General features: G+C 40.8%; 1 protein-coding gene across 7 annotated transcripts in view; it reads right to left on the bottom strand.

The window, feature by feature from the left end:
* Positions 1-639: 639 nt before the first annotated feature.
* SYK (spleen associated tyrosine kinase) overlaps positions 640-27,200 on the bottom strand; it is a 48,170-nt gene continuing 21,609 nt past the window's right edge. For 5 of the 7 annotated variants that reach the window (XM_032213313.1, XM_032213312.1, XM_032213315.1 and 2 more), the window contains exons 6-14: positions 23,914-23,954; positions 20,356-20,424; positions 17,147-17,231; positions 9,439-9,616; positions 6,948-7,157; positions 5,303-5,489; positions 4,922-5,062; positions 4,615-4,727; positions 640-2,880 (exon numbers count right to left, since the gene is read on the bottom strand). In XM_032213313.1, coding sequence (XP_032069204.1) covers positions 2,808-2,880; positions 4,615-4,727; positions 4,922-5,062; positions 5,303-5,489; positions 6,948-7,157; positions 9,439-9,616; positions 17,147-17,231; positions 20,356-20,424; positions 23,914-23,954 — 1,097 coding nt within the window. In that variant the 3' untranslated portion in view covers positions 640-2,807. The remainder of the gene's footprint in view (positions 2,881-4,614; positions 4,728-4,921; positions 5,063-5,302; positions 5,490-6,947; positions 7,158-9,438; positions 9,617-17,146; positions 17,232-20,355; positions 20,425-23,913; positions 23,955-27,200) is intronic. The other 2 variants (XM_032213317.1, XM_032213318.1) reach the window with 2 other exon arrangements.

The following is a 27,200-nucleotide window of genomic DNA, read 5'->3' as shown; positions in this document are numbered from 1 at the left end:
TTGTTAAGGAACTTATTCATCATAAGCAATACAGAAATCATTAAATTTTCAGCCAATAATGATGTAAAAATAAGTTTGCTAATACTATCAATCAGATGTTTTGGCATGTTAGCCAAACTCTCCCTTTTTAGTGGGCTTTCTGTGGTGAGAAAAAAAATGCAGGTTTACATAAATGTAAGATAGTTACAGGTGTGTATTTTTTTTTCTTCCATTTTTTCTTCCATTTGATCCTGTCTGATTCTCAAAGACTACTTGGAGAAGTCCCTGCAGTTTTCTTGGCAAGGTTTTTGTTCTTCCTTTCTTCCTAGGATTGAGATATAGTGATTGGCCCAAGGCAAGGCAGCTGGCTTCATGCATATTGTCTCCTCTTTTCTAGCCAGGTGCCTTAACCATTACACCAAACTGGCTCTCTAAATAAGACAATAGGAGACGTCTAAAATTACACATATATTCTGTAACCACATGCAAAAGAATTTGTTTTATTCTCCTTGTAATACTCATAAGTGGCTGAACTCTTCTGCAGCATCCTTGGATAGAATGCTGGGAGTGGGAGAAGAATATATTTTACTGGGAGATGTTAAGCTAACAGGGGAAGTGTGCATAGTTGGATATACCCTACTGTCTGAATACTTGATATTGTTCTGAGAATAAGGCAAGGTGGCTGTTTAGTAGAAACATTTCAAGAAATTTAAATTCAGATGCTAAGGCATGAACATTCCAGTTCTTTTCCTGATAGTTCTATATTACAAAAAATACAAAAAGCACAAAGAATAGTACTATTGCTCAATAATGCAGTATTAGAAACTCTTATTATATGAATCAGTTCAGTAAAGGTTTCTCCATGCCTAAGCTGAGAAAGTTTTGGTTACTTGCAAATGTTTGTTATCAAAGCATCTTGATCATTAGCCATGGAAGGATTTCTAGTCACCTTATAATAACATCACCTCATGATCACAAGCTAATATCATGAGCTTACAGTTGGCCATGAAGATGGTAGATGGTAAGTCAGCTTTTGGCTCACAAAGTAAAGTAAAAATAATGAGTAAAGAAGACATTCATCTTAGGAAATAAATGCTGTGGCAAGGATGGCCCTTCCCCAAGGCCTAATTCAAGTGGCTAACTATGTTTGAGTCAGCAGAAATCAAAATTGGCATAAAATGTATTGTCCCATCGCCGATCTCATTCCTGGATCTGGACAACCTTCACAATTTGTTAAGTTCTTGATGAAATTTCTGGGTCTGGAACAACTATGCCCAGTGCTTTCTGCCAAAGGCTAAGAAAAGAGAATGGTGACAGTAGGTACTGAAGGGAAATGTGTAACTGCAGTAACTTGAAGCTGATCCTACTCTCTAGAAGTCACCTGACTGTGCTGCTGACAGAATAGTTCAAGAAGCATCTAAAATTTTACACACTTTGGGATAACTAAGGGATTCCTCTCCCTATAAGAGAGAAAGCATTGCTTTGATAACGGATTAGAACAACTTACCGTAAGCTTGTCTCATCAGTGGGCTTGGAACAAGATGAAGACATTATGGGAACAAATAGTATAAAGAAGTTGCTAGAATATGTTTGTATTATTGTTAGATGCAAGTGCAAATACCCTCACTGAAGGATATTTTACAAGAGAATATTTGATGACAACAATGATCAGAATAGTTAAAGCAATGATCTTTCCAATAATGCACAGTATACAGTAATGTACATTGTATATTGATACTGAGAAAGAATGAGAGAATAAAATTCAGAAGTTGGATCTAAAGACAGTAAGAATACCAGGCAAAAATGGTTGTTCAATCCTCAGCCAAATAAAGGCCCACTGTCTTTTGAGGCAACAATTAATAAGGTGAAATTCACAAACTTGGAACATGTGAGTTGATCATAGAATAAAACATACAAACTTTCTTTGTCAAGATGGAGAAATGGAAGAAAGAGTGGACAAAGGTTAAGATAGAAGGAGAGGATAAAAGAAAAATTTGCATGATTGTCTTAGGAAGAGTTATGGATTATTGTTGGAAATAAACTGAAATACTAAGCAGCACCCCAAGAAATAAGCCTGACTCAATGACACCTAGCTAAACAATTAAGTTTTAATATAGAGTAGACCTAAATTAATGGGGTTCCCAGAGCCTATCAGTGTTTTGACTATATGATACAACAGACCGAGGTGAAGCACTGTTAGTTTATCTGTATTTCTTATTTTTTTAACTTTTATTATTTAATTTAAAGATTAAAACAATAATAGAGATCTGTTGTTACTATATGAAACAATTTGCCAATTTTGTTTATAGATGTTTAAATTTTTCCAAATAATAACTACCAAGAAAGAAGTAGGGATATAGGTTTTGTTTTGCACATATATGCCATATGTTTTAAATCTATGATCTGTTATTTCTAACTTTATTGGCTCATTTCTAGTTTAAAACCAATCTCTGCTTTGAATTTTCAAAAGTGAAATGATCCGATTCTCTTGATAGCAATAATGATGGAAATACAAATGTTCTTTTGATATCACAAAAGATGTTTCATTTGAACAGCAAGACAGAACGCAACCTAACCAAACTGACTTAAAATAGACTAAGCAAGTATAACTAATGCCAGATCCTTGAACATCAAATAAGCTCAGTTTAAAAATATTACTGTAGATACTAGCACGTTTTTTAAAGTAGCAAGGTAATTCTACAGCAATGGTCTTTTCACAATGATTCTTCTAGAGAGCATTTTGAGTATTTTCTGGAGGACAACTTATTTGAAAAGTCAACTTTTGTATCCGCCTCTTGGGATGTCTTCATTGCAATACCACAGCATACTTATTGAGCAATGTCATAGTAGTAGTTGCGTAGCTTTAATTCAACAGTAAAAAATGATGGCCGATCATCAACTCTGGAAGAAAAAAGAAAAAAATATTTTTGTAGACAAACAGGTGCTTTATTATTTGTCTGGCAATTTCTAGTCAATATATTATCTTTTTAACTGCAACATTTACCAGTACTTTCTCTTGCTTCAGAACAGCTTATTGTGTAATTGCTATCCTTATCAGATAACTTAATAGTGGTTTCTCAGGAGTTAGCAAGAAGCAGCCAACAGAATACTGCATTATGAAATGACATTTTGGAAACCCTGGAAAGGACCACAAATCTAGGCAAAGTCATGATCTGTATTTTTTTCCCTTTCATCTTCTTACTTATAAATACTATCAGATAGTTCCAAAAGAAGGATATCTACAGGCTGGAGATGGAAACAGAGAATAGGTAAAAAAGGATGGGGGGCAGAACCAAGAGATCTAATCATGGTATTTACCGATACGTTGTGACACATGAAAAATGAGATGTATCTCTTTTCATTTGCTAAAGAATTCCAAACTAAACAGGATGGTATTATAGAAATATAAAATAATATTGAAAAAGAAAAATACTTTGATGATTAAATTGGAATTAATAGTTACATGCCAAAGGAGAAAAGGGGGAAGAGGCCCCCAAAAAGGGAAGGTTAAATGGCAAAGATGGGAATAGTGGGGAAAGTTGGAGGGAAAAATTGGGGAGAGGTACCAGTACAATAGAATTAAAAAGTAAAGAATCCGAAAGAAAAAAAAAAAATTTCAAGATCAAGAAAAAGAATCAAGAATCAAGAATCAAGATCAAGAAAAATGGATGGAGAGAAAAGACCATAAGAGTAATGAAGTTCCTGAGACACCAAGAGAAAATGGTTAAAAGGAGGAAAGAAAGAAAAATATTTGTTAATAGAATAGAATGAAATTTAGTGAATATAGCCAAAGGTTTATGTTTAATATCATGTGTGGGAAATAGATTAAAATGTGTGGATAAACTAATCAAATGAAATGTTTAATATACAAAATTAAATTTGAGGATATATGTTATAAACAGTAAGACGGAATAATAGATAGAAATGATATATATTAATTATATATTAATTAATTAATTAAATATTAAATGTGATTAACTTGGAGAGGCAAATAATGATATTGTCAATATATTAAGAAGAAATTCAAATTAAGTGGGAGATTATGGAATGAAGATAAGATGACTGAAATGGAAAATGGAAAAAAGATGTAAAATGTATTTTGTATAATTGGAATATGTAAAGAGGGGAAAACCTGGATAACATTTTGTTTACAAAGAGGGGGTAGAGAATGACCCTATATCAGTGGTGGGTTGCAGGCGATATGCCCCAGTATGGGTGTAGTGGTGCCTGCCCGGAGCACTGGGTACCGTTCCAGTACAATGCTCTGGAGGGTCCACCTGCCTGCCTGAGCTCCTTACCTGTATTTGAGCTCTTTGTCGCTTCTGTACATGTGCACGGAATGCACAGCACCTGTGCAACGCTCCACCGAATAGCTGGAGTGTTACGGAGGCTCACCGAGGTGTCACAAGAGGTAAGGATGCATGCGTGTGCTGCGCACGTATATACGTGCACTGCGCTTGTGTGTGTGCATGCTGCACATGTTCATGTAGTGGACACTGGGCCCTGTTGCAACCATATCGGTTGCAACGGGATCCGAAACTCACCACTGCCCTATATGCTGGTTTCAATGGAACATTTAACTATGGTCAATGAGCCTGATAAGCTTCAATAAACTATTGATATGAGAATACTTACTTATATGTCCAACACAATTTCATTAGTTCATAGATATCAGATGAGCAACCGACTGGACATTCTAATCGTTCTCCTCTTTCAATCATCTGAGCAACGTCAATTCCTTTCATACCCTACAATCGAGTGACAGAGAAAACTGAGACAATGTTGGCTTGAACTGAAATAAGACTATCACAATTTCTGAAATATTTTCTCACAAAGGTGTGTCACAATGGACATTTGAATAGCATCTCCATCTTGGTTTATTTTTTAAATCTATGATTTGGAATTAAAAAGTAAAGTTTAATAGTAAACAAAGTTTATTTACCTTATATGGCTTTTGCCCATAGGAAAATGTCTCCCACATTAACACACCAAAACTCCAAACATCACTCTTGCTAGAAAATTTGAAGAAGTTCATGCATTCTGGAGCATACCATTTAACTGGCCATTTGCCATGATGTTCTGCCTGTAACGGCAACCAAAATTAAAAAAAAATCAATAAAAAATAATTGGTTATATCTATTAACCACAATCTATAAACGAATCAGAAAATATGTTCCATTGTAATTGTTCAATGAACCATAATTATTTGTTGCAAATTTGTGCAAGGCATAAGGTTGAGCAAAAGCTGAATTATAGTGACTACAATTCACATTGACATTTGATGGTAAAAGTTTTTAAACATGTTAAAGGATAGAAAAATTACCTTGTAATAATCATTAGAGCCAAGAGCTTTTGAAAGTCCAAAGTCACTGATTTTGGCATAATGTTGTGTAACCAGAAGCACATTCCTTGCAGCTAAATCTCTATGTACAAAATTATTTTCTTCCAAATATTTCATTCCCATGGAAACTTGATGCACCAACTCTATTAGGTTCTTTTCTGTGATATCTCTGCAGAATCAAACCAGACTTTTAGAAACCTATTTCTTTTTACATTCTTCATTTCTCACTCCCACCCAGTAGAGAGTGGATGCTAATAATACATTGAAGAAATATTCCAACTTTATTGATTAGAGAACACAGTCCTTATGCATTCATTTTTTCCATACATTATTGCTCAATTTTTATTTTTTCCATGTAAAATCCAAATAGAGGTAGAGTATCCCCCCCCATCTTCTACAGTCTTAGAAACCTTTAGAAATTGTCAATGGATTATAAATTTTAATGACATAATTATAATTTGACATATTATTATTAAATATACAGGAAATAAATATACTAGTTGAATTAATCTAAACTACATCTGAATTAGAATAAAATTAATATTTTCTTGCTCTTTGCTTATTTCTTTGTCCTGATCCTAGCAAATGTTTGGAATGTGCCCTAAAAAGCTTGAGCTAGATTGATTTACAAGCAAATGCCAACCATTAAATAGAGATTTTCTGGAAAATAGACCTTGCAGAAATCAAAGATTCATCTAAACTGGTGTTGGGGAACGAAGGCCCTTTTATGACTTGTGGACTTCAATTCCTAGAATTACACTGGCTTGTCCTAGCAAGAATATATACTGGATCAATATCACAATTAATATGAGATAATTAAGAAGCATGATGATGGCATAGACCAGGGGTGGGGAACTGTGGCTCTTTTATGCCCTGTGGACTTCAACTCAGAATTCCTGAGCCAATTGGCTCAATTTTGGGAATTGAAATCCACAAGTCATAAAGAGCCCACCGTTCCCCATCTCTGACCTAAAGAGACTCAATCATTTACATTTGTGACTTTGCTACATTGCAGTGATTTCCATGCTCTGTGAATGTACCTGTGGAATAGCAATAGCAATAGCACTTAGACTTATATACCACTTCATAGTGCTTTTACAACCCTCTCTAAGCAGTTTACAGAGTCAGCATATTGCCCCCAACAATCTGGGTCCTCATTTTACCAACCTTGAAGGATGGATGGCTAGTCAATCTTGAGCCGGTGAGATTTGAACTGCCGAACCGCAGTTATCAGTCAGCTGCAGTAGCCTGCAGTGCTGCACTCTAATTACTGTGCCACCTTGGCTCGGGAATACTAAATCCAGAAAAATTGTAGCCATGCATTCAGGTAAGCAGGGATGGCAAGTCAAAATACATCATATGAATATATATTTGTATTCAGTAAATTCACTTGTAGTGAAAAAAGTGGTATGTCACAAAGCTGTATTAATTTTGAAAATGTCACTGTTATGAAAATGTTTGCTTTTGAAGTATTCAAAGAAACACTAATTTTGACAATTCATTGGATATTACAAAAGCTGTTATTTTCATATAACCTGCACTTTCCAGTGAGCAGTGGTCATTTTAATTATCAATTTAGATTCTATCCATTATTGGTCAAAATTTGCCAACTTACAGTCAAACTTACCCGTGTTTTAGCAGATATTTATTCAAAGGGCCAAGCTCAGCCATTTCCATTACCAACATCCAAGATTCAGCTTCACATATGCCAATCATTCGGACAATATATGGGTTATCAAGTTGTTGCATTACATTTGCTTCTCTTAGGAGTTCATCTTTTATTGCTGGATCATTACTTTCATTTTTGAGAATTTTCACAGCCACAATTTTCTTTCCTCTGTAACAGAAATCCCAGGAAAACATAATTATGAAGTTTTGGAGAAGGGTAGATGGCTGGAAATTAGGTGGTCTATTTCTGTCCTAAAATAAATTTTGCTTGCTTTGCTCTGCTGACATTTTTCAAGCAGAATTAGCCTTAATTTCAAATCTGTAGATAACATTTAAAAATTTTAAGTTCATGAAGCCATTACTGTGGCTTTATCAGAAGTTCCAATTCTTTAGTCTATGTTTGAAATATCACAGAAGAGTCCACATCCAAATTTTTCATGCGCTTTTGATAGAGATACAATATGTTATAGTGTAATCAGTGGTGGGTTGCAGGTGGCATGCCCCGGTAGGCACGTACCAGAGCCAGCCCGGAGCACCGGATACCGTTCTAGTATGGTGCTCTGGAGGGCCCACTCGTCCGTCCGAGGTCCTTACCGGTGTTTAAAGGCTTCTGTGCTTTCTTGCAGGTGCATGGCACATACAGCACCTGCTCAACGCTCTGTAGAGCAGCTGGAGCATCGCGGAGGTGCTAAGATGCATGCGTGCACTGCACGTGTGTGTGCGCACACTACATGTGTCCATGAGGATGCTGTCGGCCCCGTTCCAACTGTACCGGTTGGAACAGGATTTGAAATCCACAACTAAGCGTAAGCAACTCAGGTGCCTTTGAGGCAACCAAAGCATCCGGTCCCTAGTGATCCCTTAAAACATACTTAAGCTGAAGACATTTCCACTATTACAAACTGAAAAGCCAAAATTAAATTTGAAGTTGGAGAAAATCCTTAAACTAGTCTTTATATCATAGATGATTTAAAATCATGACCGAGCTTGTATCTTAGCTTTCCAATTAAATAATTTACCAAAATAGAATTTTCCAAGAGTTAGATATTCTTGAGTTCCTATCACAACTGAATTTACATCCTAAAATGGCTCATAGATTTCTCATCACTAGTTCTCCTATAAACTTATCCTACCATATGTTTCAAGAACTTGTCATGAAAAATAGCACAAAGGAAATAGATAATAATTGCCAAACTTACAATATTTGACTATATTTTCATTTTACCAAGAGGTGGCTAATAAAAATCTTGGCCCAATGCTATTTTTGACCCATATGATATAGTATTTGACCCATATTGACTCATATTACATGGTAATGTGATCATTTAGTATCTTTTGTGGGATAGTGAATTAATACATATTAATAGTTTTATGGGAATATCTTTAAATGTTAAAAATATGCTAATATAATGTTGAAACTTTGAAACTTGGCTGTTTATCAACAATTGTGTTTGTATTGAGGATAGGGGTGGTGATGGATTGCAAAACAATTATGTTAAGAAATTGGAATCTGTTGAAGAATGATTGTCAGAAATGTGTGACCAATCTGTTTTGAAAGATGCAAAACAGATTATTTTCTACCAATCAAAGGATGCAACTGTGATATGTTACAATAATATTTTGTACTATTCATGTTATAGTAGTGAATTTATTGGTAAATTAGTGACTATTTATAAGTATAAAATATTAGATTTTTCTTTTTCTCTTTCTTAGTTTGTACTTTTATTTTTTTTTCCAAATTAGATTGTTTTGTTACCAAAAGTAAATAAATAATCAGAAATAATAAAATAAAATATAAATTGCATATTTTTTCCCAACAGGGACAGCAAAGATATATAGAAAAAAATGTTAATTATATAGTTTGCTGCTATGGCACCAAACATCAAAATGCTAACAAATGAACAAATTATAACAAATAATTTCAAATAAAAATATTGTTATGCTAGGCTGCAATTCAAACCATTCTTTCTAGGTTAATTAAGTGACATTTCTGTGTAAATGTACACAAAACTGAATTTTAAAGATTCAATTATATCCATATTCATAAGGAAGATTCAGCTGATATTCGGTAGGTTATTATTGAACTTAAGGGGAATTCTGACTGAGCTAGGAAATAATAAAACTGCCAGCATCTTTCGTTTAAAAGTAACATGCTAGATTTTTGTTATATAACTGGAATCCAGTGCAAATATTTGTGACTTGAGAGTTAATGTAGTTAAAGCAATGTACTATTGTTTTATGGGACAGCTCTCTATTCCTTTTAAATTACTAAGTGCTTTGGAAGGCTATAGCAAATGAACAATATTCATTTAACTGAACCTAGTTAATTTTTAATTCTATGTTAGATAAAGAGTCTCATACATTTTTTTCTAATAATTACTGCAATAACAGTATCAAAACCAATAAAGAAGAGTATACTAAAAGCATAAAGATGGGGAACAATAACTTACTTTTTCATTTCATAAGTGCCTTTTTTTACTGTACCAAAATTACCAGAACCGAGTTCTTTTTCTTCCAAAGTCAGTAAATTTCGGTCAAGGGTGACATTTTTAGCTTTTACTTCTTCTGGATCTGCATATGGACTTTCATAAACTTCTGTATCCATAGGCAAAGGTTCCCTGTGTTCACCTGTTAAAATAACAGCAGAACTTATTTTATTACAACTCTCCTGTGTAATCTGTCCTTATTGATTGAATTTAAAATATTAATTTTACGATATTAGCTCAAAATGAGACCCATCATTTCAAACAATCATAATTATATTTTAGTTTGAACATCAGTATTGAACTATAATGGTTTTATTACTATGCTATTTTATGCATATGGTTCTAATTTGCTTTTCTACATCTTAATGAATCACATACAGCAGGGGTGTCAAACTCAATTTTATTGAGGGCTGCATAAGGGCTGTGGTTGATTTCAGGGGGCCGGGCAGGCGCGATTGACTGGGTGGGCATGGCCAGCTTGATACTGCTCACTGCCCATGGCTGATTGGGTGGGCGTGGCCATCTTGACGCTGCTCATTGGGTGTGGCTGACTGGGTGGGCATGGCTGACGGGGTGGGCATTGCTGACTGGGTGGACATGGCCAGCTTGATACTGCTCACTGAGTGTGGCTGACTCACGATGGCTGGGTTGGGACGGAACAAGTCATACCGGCTATGATGTGGGGACAATTTGGTGCCCTACAAGTTCCTCGCATCCCCAAACTGCTGGCAGTGAACTGCATGCATGCACATACATACACATATTCCAGGTTTGGGGACTTTTATCCACATAGGAATGAGAGGGCTTTCTTCCCAAGTCCAGGCATGAGTGGCAGGTTGTAAGCTCAGATATGGATAAAAGTCTCCAAGCTTGGAATGGTGTGTGTGTGTGTGTGTGTGTGTGTGTGTGTGTGTGTGTATACGCATGCCTGCATGTACACAGCACACCAAAGGAGACGTTCTTCTCCCAATCCCAGACATCGTTGGCATTTCCCTGTCTGATGCACCCTCGTAGCAAAAAAGGAGGCGGAGGACACAGCTGCTGTGTGTGGAAACATGTAGGAGAAACCTTGTAGGAAGCAGTTTCCACTGAGTCCAACTTCTGCCTCAACAGATCTCTGGAGAACAAGAGGAGGCGACAGGGGAGCAGTGCTCCCTGGTCCTGCACGAGGGAGGCTGGCCCTTCTCGAAAGGAAACCCTGTTTTCAATTATGAGTGGTAAGGATGCTAGCTTGTTGGGGCAGCCTTCCCTCATGCTGCGCTCCCACCCTCCCCTCCTCGTCTCCAGATACCTTTCAAGGCAGAAGTTGGACTTGGATGAAACCACTTCCTACAAACTTTCACTGGATCAGCAATATGGTTGCCCTCAAAGAGCCTGTTGCATGTTGGACTATTGTATCATATTAGTTCAGGTTTGTATTAACGTGGGCTGAACAGGATTAACATTTCAAATATGAACAAATATTTCAAATAAATCAGCAAAAACAAATTTAAAACAAAGAACAAACATAAGCTTTTTAATGTTCATTCTTTCTCTCATATTGTTTTGTCCGAGCCAGATACTTGGCATCTTGTATTGGCTACAAGTTCATCCCTGTTTGGAGTTAGATTCTGAGCTGTGGAAACTCTTAGGATAGAGCAGAGGTGTGAATCAGCGAGAACCCTTCTGTGTGCCCTTTTTCATCACAGAGAAAAGTTGCTCACACAGTATGTACTTCCAAACATGTATTTGAGCAGCTTGTAGGTGGAGTTGGGGAATCATTTCAGGGATGAACCTTGTGAATTGTGTGGGCCAGAGGTGGGTTCCTACCAGTTCAGACCGGTTCGGCCGAGTAGGTAGTAACTCGGCCTGCCACGCCCCAGAACCAGTTCTCTTGGCAGTGGCATAGGTGCCACCATCTTGTTTTTTCCTTCTGCACAATTTTTTTAGTACTGTGCATGTGCATCCCTGAACGAACTGGCAGTAGCAGCACCTGGAACCTACCCCTGGTGCGGGGTCCTACAAAATCATATGTTGTCTTAAGTGTGCTGTTACACTGGAGTTCTATCAGCTCCATCTGCATGCTTACAGGTGATTTCTCCACGTCAACTGCAAATGGATTGCTGAGCTCTCCAAAATTGAATGTCTGTGCTTAAAGATCAACAAAGTGACAGGTAAACTCCATTTGAAGTGTGCTCAGTTTATCAACAAAATGAGCATCTGAGAATACAGCGGTGGTGACTTGGCTGATGAGTGTTTGGCAACAGGGAAAGTGACTCAAGTTTGTTTGCTACAAGTTTGTTTGCTGAGCCTTCCACAGTCGCAGCTTTACTTGAAAGGCTTTTGCTGCATCGTACGTGTCCGTGATCACACGGTCCCGTCCCTGAAGCTGAAGGTTTAGCGCAGAGCCACTATAAAACTAGCTTTCATAGCAGCTTCACTTTGTGACTTTGCTTTTGTGAAAGGTGCTGCAATGACATCAGACTCTTTTTCAACTCTTCCACCTTCTTTAGCTTCTGGTGTATGTTCACGTTTTTGTACTTGTCCTGATGTTTTGTCTCATAGTACTGTCTCACATTATATTCTTTAAGTACAGCCACAATAGCTTCGCAAACAAGACACACGGCCTTATTTCAATGTCAACCGTTTTCAAAGTCCACTTTCCGTTTGGCCATTTTTGTGGGTTTAAATATCAGCATACAGATATTCACAGCAGATTTGTTTATATGGGTATGAGACTGCGCAGAAAACTCAAAGTCCTAGGTGCAGGTTGAGGTGAGCAGTTGCAAGCGCTCTTGAGATTCAGTAGGACACTATGAGTCTGGATGTTTTGAGCAGGTATAGCAACATCACAGCATCTATGGAGAGAAAGCAAGTGCCCGCAGCCCTCTTTGATGCATTTGAGATCATATATGTTATATAGGAGTGTAAAGGATCGAAGGATGGACAAGACGTGAGGCGTCTAAGGTAAGTTAGAACAGCGGTTTATTTCAAACAGAGAAAGAACTATATACAAGCAGGAATTCAGCACCTCGCCCTGCTTGACAGCTATTTATATGGAGCTGTCAAGCAGGGTGACCAATGGGAGTGCTCCTGGCAGCCTGCGCTCAGCCAGCCGTGCTTTAGCAAAACAGGCGAGGCTTGGCTGTTGCCGGCTGTCAGTTGTAAGTCAAGGACCTGCGGCCGGTCATAAGTTGAGGACTTTAGGACTAGTTGCAGGTTAAGGACTTAGCACTTCTTCCCCGCTAGCGAGGGCACATGCAGAAATGTTGTGCATGTGTACTCGTTGAAGTAGGTGGGTCAGCGGCACACCCTGAGCGCTTCAGTTCAGGAGGTGGCAGCAGAGACGTAAGATGTCCCTATTGCAGCTCCTCCCCAAAGGGAGTGTAGCTCCAGTGACGTCATCCAGGCCTGCTCCAGAGGGTGGAAGGCACAGGTAGGACGGGGCGAGGGGGCGCGTCCGTTGGAGGCGGATTTGAGTACAATTGTTGGTAGGCAGCGTCTGGGTAGGCAAGGCCTGACTGGGGGAAGGCCTCTGGATGGGGTAAACCAGGAGGAGCGAGCCTGGAAGGAGTTGGCAAATGGAACGGCTGCTGGAAGGCGGTAGCAGGGCAGGAGAGGCCTGACTGGGGGAAGGCCTCACAAGGGGTTGTAACTGCAGGCCGCGGGGATATGGAGGCTGGATGCTGGGTGACGGTTACTGGGCTAGACGGGCCGGTTTGAGAGGAGGCCTCAGGTGGTAGGCGGCGCCTCAATTGATCCACATGGCGCCACCACTCGGTGCCATCTGGAAGGTGGACCTTGTAAGAACAGGAACCAGTTATTGTGATGATGGTGGCAGCAACACATTTTGGATCCCCAGAATAACTCCTGGCCCATACAAGGTCCCCAACCCTGAAAGTGCGGGAAGGGGCCCCAGGTTGCCAGGCTGTTCCCCAGAATACAGAGGGTGCAATCTATCCAGAGTAGTCCGCAGGCGCGGCCCATCAGCAGCTCAGCAGGGCTTTTGTGTGAGATAGGGCAAGGGGTAGAATGCGGACCCAAGAGGTAAGCAGCCACCCTTGCCGGCCACTCGACCCAGTCCATCCGGCCCAAGGCCTCTTTGGCCAAGCAGACCACTCACTCCGCCTGGCCATTGCTGGCCAGATGGTAAGGCGCACAGGCGCATGGTGGATGCCCTGTGCAGCCAGGAACTCCTGGAACATCGTGGATGCGTATTGCGGGCCATTGTCGGACAAGACAATGTCTGGCAAGCCATGGGTGGCGAACAGGCACCACAAGGCCCACACAGTGCTTTTCACTGTGGTGGACGACATTAGGACGAGTTCCACCCAGCGAGAGTAAGCATCCACAACCACCAGGAACACCTCGCTGTGGAATGGGCCCGCAAAGTCTAGGTGCAGCCACGATCAGGGTCCTCTAGGCACCTTCCACTCCCAGGGAGGGCAGCAGGTAGAGCAGGGTGGGACAGCTGGCATGGGGAGCACCTGGCTGCCCAGGTAGCTATCTCGTTGTCCAAATATGGCCACCAAACATAGCTCCAGGCAACCGCATTCATGTGCACTATGCCCAAGTGGTCTTTATGGAGGCGAGTAAGCACCTGATAGCGGAGGGCCGGGGGAATAATGACCCTGTCCCCCCACAGAAAGCACCCACAGTGGAGTGACAGCTCCAACTGGTGGGTCATGAAAAGGCAGAAGTCTTCCAAAACCCCACCCATAGGCCAGCCTCTCAGGACCCAAGCCATGACCTGGGATAGGAAAGGGTTGGCTCTGGTGTGGGTTGCCACTTCAGTGGCTGTCAATGACAGGTCCAGGGAAGCACTAGACAGGACTGAGAGGCAAGGAACTGGCTGTGGGTCAGTGCAGGGGAGGGGGCAGTGGCTGAGGGCATCAGCATGTCCCAGCTGTTTGCCTGGACGATACTTCAGCGTATATGAGTACGCTGCTAGGAACTCCGTCCATCGGGTCATCCAAGGGGAGAGAATGGGAGGGGTTGGACGGTCACCTGCCAGAAGTCCAAGGAGAGCCTTGTGGGAGGCGTCACATGCCAGCGTCAGCGGTAGCCTGTCACTATATTGGACTAGGACAGCCGCTGACGTAAGCATGGCTTTGACAGCCGCGAATGCATGCACTTCATGGCTGCCCCAGTGCCAGGCCGTGGATCAGTCGAGCAACTGATGCAGCAGCTTGGCTAGTGACACTTGTGTGGCAAGAATGGCGCGTAAAAGTTTAAAAGGCCGAGGAATGCCTGTAGCTCCACCTTAGAGGCAGGCATTGGGGCATTCCTTATGGCCGCAACTTTGGAGGGGGTAGGGTGGATGCCCTGGGCATCTATTAAGATACCCAGGAATTCCACCCTAGGCACAGCAAATGAGCATTTGCTGCGCTTTAACTTTAAACCCGCGCCCCTGAAACAGTCAAGGACCTTCCCTAACACTTCGATGAGCCCTGAGCAGCTGTTTGCAGTGATCAGGACGACATCGAAGTAGAGGATTACGCCAGGGAGCCCATGGAGCAGCTGCTCCATGAGCCTCTGGAAGATCCCTGGGACAACGGAAACGCCGAATTGGAGGCGGTGACAACGAAAAGCCCCATGGTGGGTGATGATGGTCTGGGCTGCCACCGCATTGTCATCCACCGGGAGCTCCTGGTAGGCCTGATGTCTCCAGTTTGGTGAAGATGCAGCCCTGTCCCAAGGAATGGAGCAGGTGCTGCACCACAGGGACTGGATAGGAGTTTGCCTGGAGGCCAAGGTTGATGTTCAACTTATAGTTGGTGCAGATCCTGATAGACCCATCCTGATATACCCATCAGCCTTGACAGGGACCACGATGGGGGTCTCCCATTTAGAGTGATCGACGGGCTCTAGGATGCCCTGCATCAACAATTTGTCGAGTTCCGCATCAACCTTTGGCCTCAAGGCAAAAGGCACCCTGAGGGCCTTCAGCTTAATAGGGGCAACCTGGGGGTCTAGGTTCAGGGAGATAGGGGTCCCCTTAAACTCCCCTGGCTTACCATTGAAAACATCAGCGTACTCCGCAAAGACATCTTCAATGCCAGGGGGTGTGTCCGCAGTGTGATGCACCCCCACCAGTGACAGGCCCAGCGAGGGAACCAATCCAGGCCCAACAGGGCCAGCAGCGGTTCCTCAACCACCAGGACAGGGAGGCAGCCTTTGAACCCTCCGTACTCCACCCTTATAACATAACAGCCCAGGGTGGGAATTTGAGTCTCCTGGTAGTCTTTCAATGTGGTGTCCGGTGGTGACAGCTGGTCACATGATATGCCGGGGCAGAGTCGGGAGCCCACAGGAGGGAGCGGGAGGACCCAGAGTTGACCTCCATAGTGCAGGGCGACCCTTCTAGTAGGAGCGAGACCGTGTAGGTCGTGTAGACCTGGTTCTTTCCGTAGGCACTGGGGTTGGTTTGTTGTGATGAGTCTCTGGATGCTTCCCCAGATATCTCTCCAGATGTCAGTTTGGAGGAAGATGAACCAGTTCCAGGCACTTCTGGAGGGCAGTTGGTTAATGGCTCCAAGCAGTTGTCTGAGACAGATTTAGCTCAACGACAACTGCAGCAGGAGAGCCTTGAGGCTTCAGTTGGAGAAAACATGCAGCTGCAGCTAGGAAAAGGAACTGCCTTCTGCGCTTGATCCAAGAACATGTAGGGTAGAGAATAGGCAGGAGCAGAGAAGGCCAGCCAGATAACTCTCGAGAAGAATGCCTCACTCTTCTTGATGGGTTGCACCAGAAGTTAGCTTTTTAGCACAGCAGACAGATGGAAGTGATGCTGGGAACAACATGTTCATCTAGCTGTGTGTTTTCTTGTCGCTGTGATTCTTGCCTTGTTTTGGATTGACACCATACTTAACTTGGATCATGCCTCGTGAACTCTGGACTTTTCTTGCCTCGTAAACCCTCTTCTATTGTGGATTTAATGTTACCTGCTGGGTTTATTTTGATTGAGAAACTTTCAAGTGCCTTTTGGACTCATTGGCCATTGCTCTGTAGACTAGTATTGGTCTGCTTGGGGCTGGACTTAATTAGGGCAGTTCTGGGTTTTGGTGAAGACAGCTGCTGGGGAATATTAATAAATCCACTAAACCACATTTGTGTATGTGCGGCAGAGGTTGGTTCCTACCAGTTCGCACCTATTCGGTAGAACCGGCTTGTCAAATCTACTGAACCGGTTAGAAGAGGTTCCACCAGTGGACCCGGAAAGCAGGCCACACCTACAGAAGAGGTTCCAATTTTTTTTGAAACCCACCACTGATGTGCGGGTGCAGGATAGCACAATTGTCAGCATTGGAGCTATGCCATGGATATATGTAGTTAGTGGGTTTATACAGTTTATATGTTTTTGGACTATAATGGAATTCTTTGCTTTTATCTGGTCCACTTCCCAGAGTTTATTGGATAGCTGGATGACCGTATAAAACTGGATAAATAAACAAACTGAAGTCCAGCATTTTTCTGGGCACCAGGTTGCAGAAATATTGGAGAAGTCTGGTCCACAGTTTTACAAAGCACCAATATATCTCAATCAGTATGTATGGCTTAGGCCAATGTGAGACCTGAAAAAGGGACTTCACTTGTAGTGAAATAAACAGGCACTTTGAACTTGTGAATAGTTAACTTTCTTCACTGCTATTTTTTTAGACATTATCAGAAATGACACAATATCATTACGTACCTCGTCTTGCCCACGAGGGCACATAATTGTTAAACATTGCAAGTAGTGCAGTATCATCTCTCTGGCCACGAACAGAGAAAGAGGGCTATGATAAAAAGATATTTTTTTTATTTCAATCATTTAGGGTCAAAGAGAGGTACAACATTAAGAACAAAATTACATCACAAACATTAAGCAAAAACAATGTGCAAGCAGAGTTAAAGAAAGAGAGCAAATCTTACCTAAATTTTTGAAAAGTTATTTGTTGCTTATATTTAGCAGTAAAGGAAGACTTACAATGCAAAAGCATAAAGATTTCTGCAAATATTTTAAATAATTTCCTAAAGAAGGAATTAAATAATCGATTTATATTTAAATTAAACAACTATAGATCCTATTTTGGAATCCCATGTCCACTGAAATAAGAACTGCCCAGTATTTTTCTTCTAATATATTTTATATTTTCACTACTTTTCATTTTATAAACCATTCTTCAAAGGTGCATGGATTTTAAAGCAGTAATTTGGAAAATAAATATAATCTACTGGTCTAGTATTATTTGAAACTGATATGGATAACTTAGGCCAATTGGATGAACTTATCTCTAAATAACTCTTATTACTTTTCCCAACCATTGATCTATGCTTTTTTTTTTAATGCAGGTGAATAAAAATGGAAAGCTGGATAACATATTAAGCTTCTTGGAACACTAGAAAACTGACAAATATAGATGTATGAGGTAAACACAATGCAATAGATAGTTGTGTTGGCCATAAAATCCATCCATCCATCCATCCTTTCTTCCTCCCTCCCTCCCTTCCATATTTTTGCAGACAAATATCTATTTGAATCAAAACAATGTCTACATAGATAACATGCTTCCAGTTAAATTGTAGAAGTTTCACAAAAACTGATGTCCCAAGAAAGTGGAAGGTTTTGAGATAAATTTGATTTTAAAAGCCAAGCTACAAAGAAATTATATTGCTAGCAAAACAATTTAAGTATCTTTTAAAATAACTAGCAACCTGATATGTTTGTTTATAAATAAAATATATTACTTCATAAATATTTACAAACTAACATATATTTAGAGCTGGCTCTATGATGGCAATTGGAATCCCGAGTACTATTTGGGCATCACTTTTCAAGGAAAAATGGAAATCAGTTACAAATGCTTTTAACATAAAATCTGCTGCTACTAAATCGCTTATAAATAGTTTTATTTGTTATATATGCCACAGAAAAGGAAAATGATTGTTACTGGTACTGAACCTTTTAAAGGAAATTAGTAGTAATTAATAGATGCATATGAATTTCACAGTACATACCAGTAGTGGGTTGCCAATTTTTTTACTACCGGTTTGGGCATGTGTGATGCATCTGCGCATGTGCAGAAGCATCTGGATGGGTGGGCAGAGCATCGCACAGCTGCTACTACCAGTTTGCCCGATCTGGGCTGATCCGGAAGCACACCCAACTCTGGTACACACACTATGTAAGTACCTATATCTGCTAGAACAGGGTATTTAGATCTGGCCTGTGGGGCCACCCTAGAAACAGTGAAGGACCAGCCTGTAGTGCTTCTGCCAGTGAAAACAGAGCTTTGGAGGGCCAACTCCGTTTTCAGCTGTGACTGTCTCCTGCAGCCCTCAGCTAGCAAAAATGTAGCTCAGGAGGGCTGTGCATGGCCTTCCTGAGCTCCATTTTCGCTGGCACAGTGCTCGGGCCACCACAGTTGCCCCTGACATGAGTGACATCAAGCTGGCCATGCCCCCTGGTCACAACCTCCCAGCCCCCCAAGGTCAAACACAGCCCTGATGTAGCCCTTAATGAAATCAATTTTGACACCCCTGTGTTAGAAAAGTGTAAGAGCCCTACTTTGAATGAAACAGAAAAAAACAGAGATAGGTAAGATAACTGATCACTTAATGTTCCTGTCTTCTCCAAAGCACAAAGTAATTCTCCAATGTTATTAAGTAATTTAGTTTCGTCAGTTTCAACACTCTCAATTCCACATTGCTAAAGACAGAACTAAACTGATTGATAACATTGGAGAATTACATTTAAATATGAAACTCATTCGGATGAGACTTTAACACAATTAAGAAGAGAGGCAAAATTAATTAACTTTCCCTGATTTAGTTATGAAGAGGTGAGTATGACCCATGTGATGGGAAAAGAAACAAGCATTTATAAATCTGTTTTATAAATCAGGCCTCTCCTTTACATATAACATTTATGTACATGCCTAAAACTCATTTCTCATAGTAGGCTGTGAATAAATACAATATTTACCGGTATCATCAACATAGTTAATATTCTAATAAAATATTTCTAAATCTTTTCTATTATAAGAGTTTCCATAGCACAATGAGATCCATGAACCATTTTGTTTATTGTATATCATATAGGAATTTGCATTGGACTAGGAAGCTGGAAGGCCTTGAAAGTGATTACAAAATGGCAATCAAAACACTCAAGAGCACCAACACAGTTATAGTTTGAGAGGTAAGTAGCAGACATTAGTGTAATGCTTTGAACTATGTAGGCAAGGGATTCATAAAGTCTGGGTCATGATCTCCTGGTGGAGCCACAAATAGCTTTGAAGGAAGTTGCATTTCTCCTACTGAATCTGGAGGATGCAGCCTATCTGACTGGTAGCTTAGGTTTGAGCACTTATTCAATGATCTTCTCTGCCACTGTTTCTACTCCCGATGGCCACCCAAGCAACCTAGCCAAGATCACAACGCTCTTATCCAATCTCTTCTTTGTTCTTTTTTTTGGCATCTCTAAGTGGTTGAGATGTTCTCTTCTTGGGCATCTCTAAGGAGTTGGTCTATTAAGCCCTGCACTCACACTCACTCCAGTCAAGCTAAAATTACTATTCAGAGAAGGACAATGCATTGCAATGGGAGCCCAGTAAACTTAGGCTGCCTGATGTTTCAGAAATTAGATCTGCTTGTAAAATATTTATTTTCTTTCTAACCAATATAATTATTATAAAGCAAATAATTGTTGTATTTCAAAACAAAGAAAATGCATGTCCAAGTATAAAATAGCTATGGGTTAATTATATAAATTAAGAAATAAAAGCTGAAGAAAGGTGCTAGATGCTCAGAGGAGATTAGCAACAAGAAGCAGAATAAACTACAAAAAGGTTTTTAAGTCAGCAAAATGAAGGTAATTTTTAAATTTATGGTAGGATTTAACAAAACTCTGTTTAATTGCACCTTTTGGCTTCCTGGCTTTGGGAAAGTGTATGATTTGATTCTGGTGATAATTCCACCTGTTGACCAAGTCTAGAAACCATAAAAGATATCAAAAGAATAAATAAATGTATGAAGAAAATATGAAAAAAAATCCATATCTATTTTTTTCCGTCATTTACAATAGATCTGTTCTAAGTATAGCATATTTTATGATGTACATTATAATCAGTGTTTTTTAAAGTTAAGTGGATGTTTGCTTCCATCAAAACACTGGCTAAATTCAAACTAAATTCTTTTATTTTAAAAGAAATCCACTAAAATCAATAGATCTTAAATTATTCATTTGCAGGTTTATTGATTACAATGATCTATTATAAGTAGAAACAATTCTGGATTTCATGACAATAGTTGTATTTTTGGTTCACTGATAAATGTGCGATAGACATATGCGCGCCGACAAAACCTCGACGGACAAATGAGCGCCGTCAAAATCGCTAATTGATTTTTGACAATAGCGGGCCGACAAATGCGCGATGACAAAATCGCGTCATCAACAAACTATAGACAAACTATAACCCTAACCCTAACCCTAACAGTAATTTTTTCGATTTTATTGTGCTTGTCATCGTGCTTTTGTCATCGCGATTTTGTTGTTGCGCATTTGTCGTCGCGATTTTGACGTCACATTTTAATTGGCGCTATTTTGTCAGTGCGCATGTCTATCGCGCAATTGTCAGGTCATGGTATTTTTAATTAGAACTTTTGGCTTTATAGTCAGCTTGCTCTGTTATTAGTTTTAAAGGTCATAACTGGGACATGCAGCCTTATGATTATATATTTAGCAATAATATAGGAGATATTAAGAAATTTTGTTGGTTGGAAAACTTCAATTTTTTATTTATTTCCCCCAATGGTATAATTTATTTTATGTATATTTGAATATTGGAAATGGAATTTAATTTATTGATAACATACACCATCCTCATGCAATCCATTAAGAAAATGTTTTATCATTTTGGTCTAATTAATATATTTATGGAAATATAACTATAAATAGCTTCTGTGAAACCAAAGTTTTTGGAGATTCTTTCTAGAGCATTGGTTCTCAACCTTCCTAATGCTGCAACCCTTTAATACAGTTCCTCATGTTGTGATGAGCCCCAACCATAAAATGATTTTCGTTGCTACTCTATAACTGTAATTTTGCTACTGTTATGAACTGTAATGTAAATATCTGATATGCAGGATGTATTTGTATTGTTATAAATTGAACATAATTAAAGCATAGTGATTAATCACAAAAACAATATGTAATTATATATTGTGAAATATTTCTTAATATATCTATATATTAAGAGAATATATCTTTCTCTCTCTTTCTCTCTCTGTCTCTCTGTGTGTGGCTCTTTGTCTCTCCCCACTCCCCCCTTCTGTCTTCTCTCTCTGTATCTCTGTCTCTCTCCTCCCTCCCCCATCTCTGTCTCTCACTAACTAACTCACTTAATCACTCACTCTCTGTGTCTCTCTCCCTGTGTCTCTCTCTGTCTGTTTTTCCCTCCCTCCCCATCTGTCACTCTGTGTGTGTATCTGTCTGTCTCTCACTCATTTTCTGTGTGTGTGTCTCTCTCTGTTTGTCTCTCTCTCTCTGTGCCTCTGTCTGTTTGTCTGTCTGTCTCTGTGTCTCTCCCCTCCCTCCCCCATCTCTGTCACTCTGTGTGTGTGTGTGTGTGTGTCTGTCTGTCTGTCTCTCACTCACACACACACACACACAGACATATTGTGGTCACCTTTAATCACAGGTTAAAAGTACCTGACAGTAGTGTTTTTCCCTGGGGGAAAGTCTTCGAGGCTGTAATTTACTGGGTGTGTGCAAGCCACGTGCCTATGTTTTCAATGGCGTGGAGCCACAACGAGGCTCTGCGCAGCTGGCGATGACTCCGGAGCCCATCTGGGAAGACGAGGAACGTGAGGGGGACCCCTCCCCCTGCATATGGGCTCCGGACCCCACACACCTTTCACAGCCGTCTCATTTTCAATTGGGGGGGATCCATGCAGAAGATTTCTTCACCCCAATTGGAAATGAGGCTGCCCCCACTCCCAGCCCGATAAAGTGGTGGCGGCAGCGCGTTGCTGGGTGATGGGCAGGACAGAGGATGATGCACCGCTGCTGCCCTTGCCTCTGGGGCTTTTCTTGCAGGACATGCTGGCTGGTGCTACTTCAGAGCGCCCTGGCCGCTGGCGGCTCCGCGCGCAGCCCAACTCCCAGCACCCCATTCTCGGCAGCACAGATGGGCTCCGGACCCCACACATCTTTCACAGCTGCCTGGTTTCCAATTGGGGGGATCCATGCAGAGGATTTCTTCCCCCCCAATTGGAAACTAGGTGACTGTGAAAGACAAGACAGCGCTTTGTCAGAATGAGAACACTTCCCCGCCATTACGAAGTGTCCAAGGCTGTAATTGTACAGGGTGTACATGTGCACCCATGTTTTCTACAGCGTGGAGCCGCAGTGATGCTCTGCGCGGCTGGTATGACTCCGGAGCCCATCCGCGGGGGGTTTCGAGGTACGCGAGGTGGAGTTTAAAGCTTAGAGTTCCGATGGTCTTAGTGACCCCTGTGAAAAGGTCGTTCGACCCCCAAAGGGGTTGTGGCCCACAGGTTGAGAACCACTGTTCTAGAGGAAATTATGATACATATTAATTCATTTCCAGATATAGGCTCTTGGGTAACTGCTTCACAAATCTACCACAAGTAGCCATCTATACTGAAATTTAAGGCCTAGTTTGTTTAAACATGTTTGCAGATAAGCATAAAGCACCAATTTATAAGGCACAATGATCAGCTCTATCAACTGGTCACATTATCGGCTTATCACAATTAATAGATTTGTCTAACATAAGAGATAAAAGTATTTTAACTAGTGCAAACAAGTTTAAAACAATCACTTTCACTTACATGCTTGTTCTAGCATGAAGTGAATGGAAAGGATAAAATCCAGTCTCACAAACTAGGGCAGGAATTTCCAATAATGTTTAATGTTTGGGACCAAGAGCCTTATCGGAGTGTGCTTATTATTTTCTCTACTTATTCAAATATTTTATATGAATCTCTGCAACTTTGTCACATACAGTATTTATTCTCATTATTTTATTTCATGTTCTTCAATTATACTTTCTGTTTCTAATGCATTCAAATCCTATATGCACTTGCTTACAGAGCAAACAAATTAATCTAAAACTACTTATTTCTTTAGCTATTCTGAAAACAGAATTAGTGTTTCAAAATTTGAAAAATGATAGCTAATATTTTATTTGTACCAGATAAAAACCCATATATGAATATTCAGTAATCACTGGTGCTATAGTTGCCTTTTAATAAATTAATATTATGTAAAATTTAAAAACAACAGCAAGCATATTTATGAAAATGCATAAAAAGGTAATTTGCAACTTATTTTTGAAACTTATTTTAATTCACTATTCAGCAAGAACAAATACATAAACCATGCAAAACACTGAAATATTGCCAGACTTTGTATTATTTAAAATATTACTCGTTTTCATCAGTATATTTTCTTACCGTGGAGTTGCGAGGCTTAGAAACTTTTGGGGGTAAGGAATCTAAGGTAAAAAGATATATCAATTACTCTAAAAATATCAGTTGTGACTTATTATTAAGATCAGCATCAAGGAGCAAAGATAGGCTTTATCTCCATGCAAAGACAAATTCAGTTCCCATTTAAAACAAAATGAAAGTAAACAAATGAGCACATGTGAATTGATCCTGGAACAGATTTTTCTGGAATAGAAAAGTTTTTGTCTACTGCTCAAGATGATCTTGTACTTTTGCAATTTACTAGAGGGTTTTTCAACAGGCTGGAAAGTAGAAGAGCCTCATTACTAGTTCATCATCAGCAAAAGATCAAATTGGGAGCAAAATGTGCTAACTCTCCCAAAATTGGCTCCAGGTGGATAGAACCCTTATCATGTCAGATTTTCCCGATGTGTAAACTAACTACAGATTATTATAAATCAAGAAAAATGTAGTTTCGTATGATAGTGAAGTTCTGTTTTACCAGCACTCGCAGTGGAAGTTTGGTTTTAGTGACATGGATCTACAATCTGAAAGCAGCCAAGTTAGCTAAGGTCCATTGGTGGGTTTCAAAAATTTTTGAAACCTCTTCTGTAGGTGTGGCCTGCTTTACAGGTCCACTGGTGGAACCTCTTCTAACTGGTTCGGTAGATTTGACGAACCGGTTCTACCGAATAGTTGCGAACAGGTAAGAACCCACCTGTGCTAAAGTCCCTTTAACGACAATGTTTATGGGAGTCACACTTCATTTGTGCAATGTGCTAGGCAAAAAATTCTTTAAAATATTTGCACACTCCTCGTTTCCAAGAATATGCCATTCATATCTGATCCAATGTCATTTTGGAGATGGAATGGATCACATATTGCTACATAAATGTCTGTCCACCCTCATACAGCCCTCCACCACATCTTACCACTCCAAACTGAGAGAAAAGTATGTTTCTCTAATTAATGTAATAGATCAGGGGTGTCACACTCAAGGCCCGCAGGTTGGATCCAGCCTGCGAGGTGGTTGGATCCGACCTGCGGGGCCATCCTGGAAATTGCAAGGGTATTACAGTTTTTAGTCAAGTATTACATGATATTTAGCGTGTTGAAATTTTTAGGCCTGTTAGATTTTAATTCACAAAATTAGATGCAATACACCATTGTGGTAAAGAACAATGCGATTTGAATTGTATGTATCGTAATTTTATATTACACATAAAATACAGCAATAGACCTTGTAACAGAAATAAAAATTACTACAATATGTATTCTGATCCAGATAGCACCTTCATGCCAAACTCGATTATCCATTGTGAATTTGCCTACCATTTTAAAGGTACTTAAAGTGGAGGATATCACTCAAAGGTGATGAGGTACCCTGATATCACTTGGGGAAAATGTGGGTGACACATGAGACACTGCCCAGAGGCTCAAAACCCTTTATTGGCACACCACACATGTTAAACCACTGGCACCCAACACCTGATTGGCATCCTTTTCAGGGGTGGGTTGCTACCGCCATTAGTGCCGGTTCAGTGCAAAAAGAATTTTGTGTGCATGCCGAATGTATGCTTTGCGCGCATGCACATTTATATCAAAAAAGATCTGTGCATGTGCAGAACGTTAGAAAAGGGGAAAAAATTACATTTCTGCAATGGAGATTGTTCCATGCATGAGCAGAACCAAAAATCAAGATGGCGCTGACAATAGAACCAGTTTGGGTGCATGGGCGGCCGAGTTACTATCTACTCGGCTGAACCAGTCTGAACCCATTGGAACCCACCTCTGATCCTCTTCCATGAGCCCCCATCCCCTGGGCCCCCAAAGCATACCATGCTCCAAGGCTTTGTGGAAAATGTCTGGAAGTCAATGGATGGATTGCTTTGGGTCCCCCACAAAAAGACAGATCCACAAGGCCATGAGGGATTAACTAGCACTGCCTGAAAAAGCCTAAGAAAGCTAAATTTTGGATGGATATTTGTATTCTTGGATATTGGAGAGTTGTTGGGAAAAGATGGGAAACCGTGGTTCCTTGTTTCTTATTTGGGAAAGCTGGATTGTGTCTTCGTTCCCCCCCCTCCTCTACAATTGGAGACATTGAAAGGCAGCCCTGAAAATATCAGAACCTGATCAGAAATGGAGATAGCTTAACTAGAGATATTAAGTAGCTTTGTGGCTGTTAGACCAGCTTTGGAGTGATGGTGGATTGCTTATTTTTTCCTCTATCCACAATTCACCAGGTTCATCCCTGAAATGATTTCTCAACTCCACCTAAAAGCTGCTCGAATGCTATGCATGTTTGAAACTACATACCTGTGTCAGCAACTTTTCTCCGTACAGAGAATGGTTCTCACTGATGCATACCTCCACTCTATCCTGAGAGATCTCTGGAGAGGAGGAGGGGCTGGTGGGGAAGCAGCATGAGGGAAGGCTGCCCCAACAAGCTAGCATCCTTACTACACAAAATTGGAAACAGGATTTCCCTTTTGAGAAGGGCCAGCCTCCCTCATGCAGGACCAGGGAGTACTGTTCCCCTGCCGCTGCCTCTTGCTGTCCAGAGATCTGTCATGGCAGAAGTTGGACTCAGAGGAAACTGCCTCCTGCAAAGTTTATCCTCCATGTTTCCACACACAACAGCACCATCCTCCGACTCCTCTTTTGCTGGGAGAGTACACTAGACAGAGAAATGTCAATGATGTCTGGGATTGGGGGAAGAACATCTCCGTTGGCGTGCTGTGCATACGCACGTGCACATGCGCGCATACACACACACACATCATTCCAAGCTTGGAGACTTTTGTCCACATCTGAGCTTATAAACTGCCAATCATGCCTGGACTTAGGGAGGTCCTCTCCTTCCTATGTTGATGAAGGTCCCCAAACTTGGAATGTATGTGTGTGCGCGCAAGCACTTGGCTGCTAGAAATTTGGGGAGGCAAGGAACTTGTGGGGTGCCAAATTGTCCCCACATCAAGTTACCTGGTATGACTTGTTCTGTCCTGACCCAGCCATCCCAAGTAAGCCATGCCCAGTGAGCGGCGTCAAGCTAGTCACACTCACCCAGTTGGTCACGGTCTATCCAGTTGGCCATGAGCAGTGAATGAGGTCAAGCTGGCCACACCCACTCAGTTGTCCATGCCCACCCTATGAGCGGTGTCAAGCTGGTCACACCAACCCAGTCAGCCACATCCACCCAGTCAGCTACGCATGCACCCCGCGAGGTCAACCACAGCCCTGATGCGGCTCTCAATGAAATTCTGCAATAGTTTGACACCCCTGCAAGAGAT

Source organism: Thamnophis elegans, chromosome 3 (assembly GCF_009769535.1).
Source record: "Thamnophis elegans isolate rThaEle1 chromosome 3, rThaEle1.pri, whole genome shotgun sequence".
NCBI classification, from domain to species: Eukaryota; Metazoa; Chordata; class Lepidosauria; order Squamata; family Colubridae; genus Thamnophis; species Thamnophis elegans.
The sequence above is the reverse complement of the archived record's forward strand: the minus strand, read 5'-3'. Positions and strand labels throughout refer to the sequence as shown.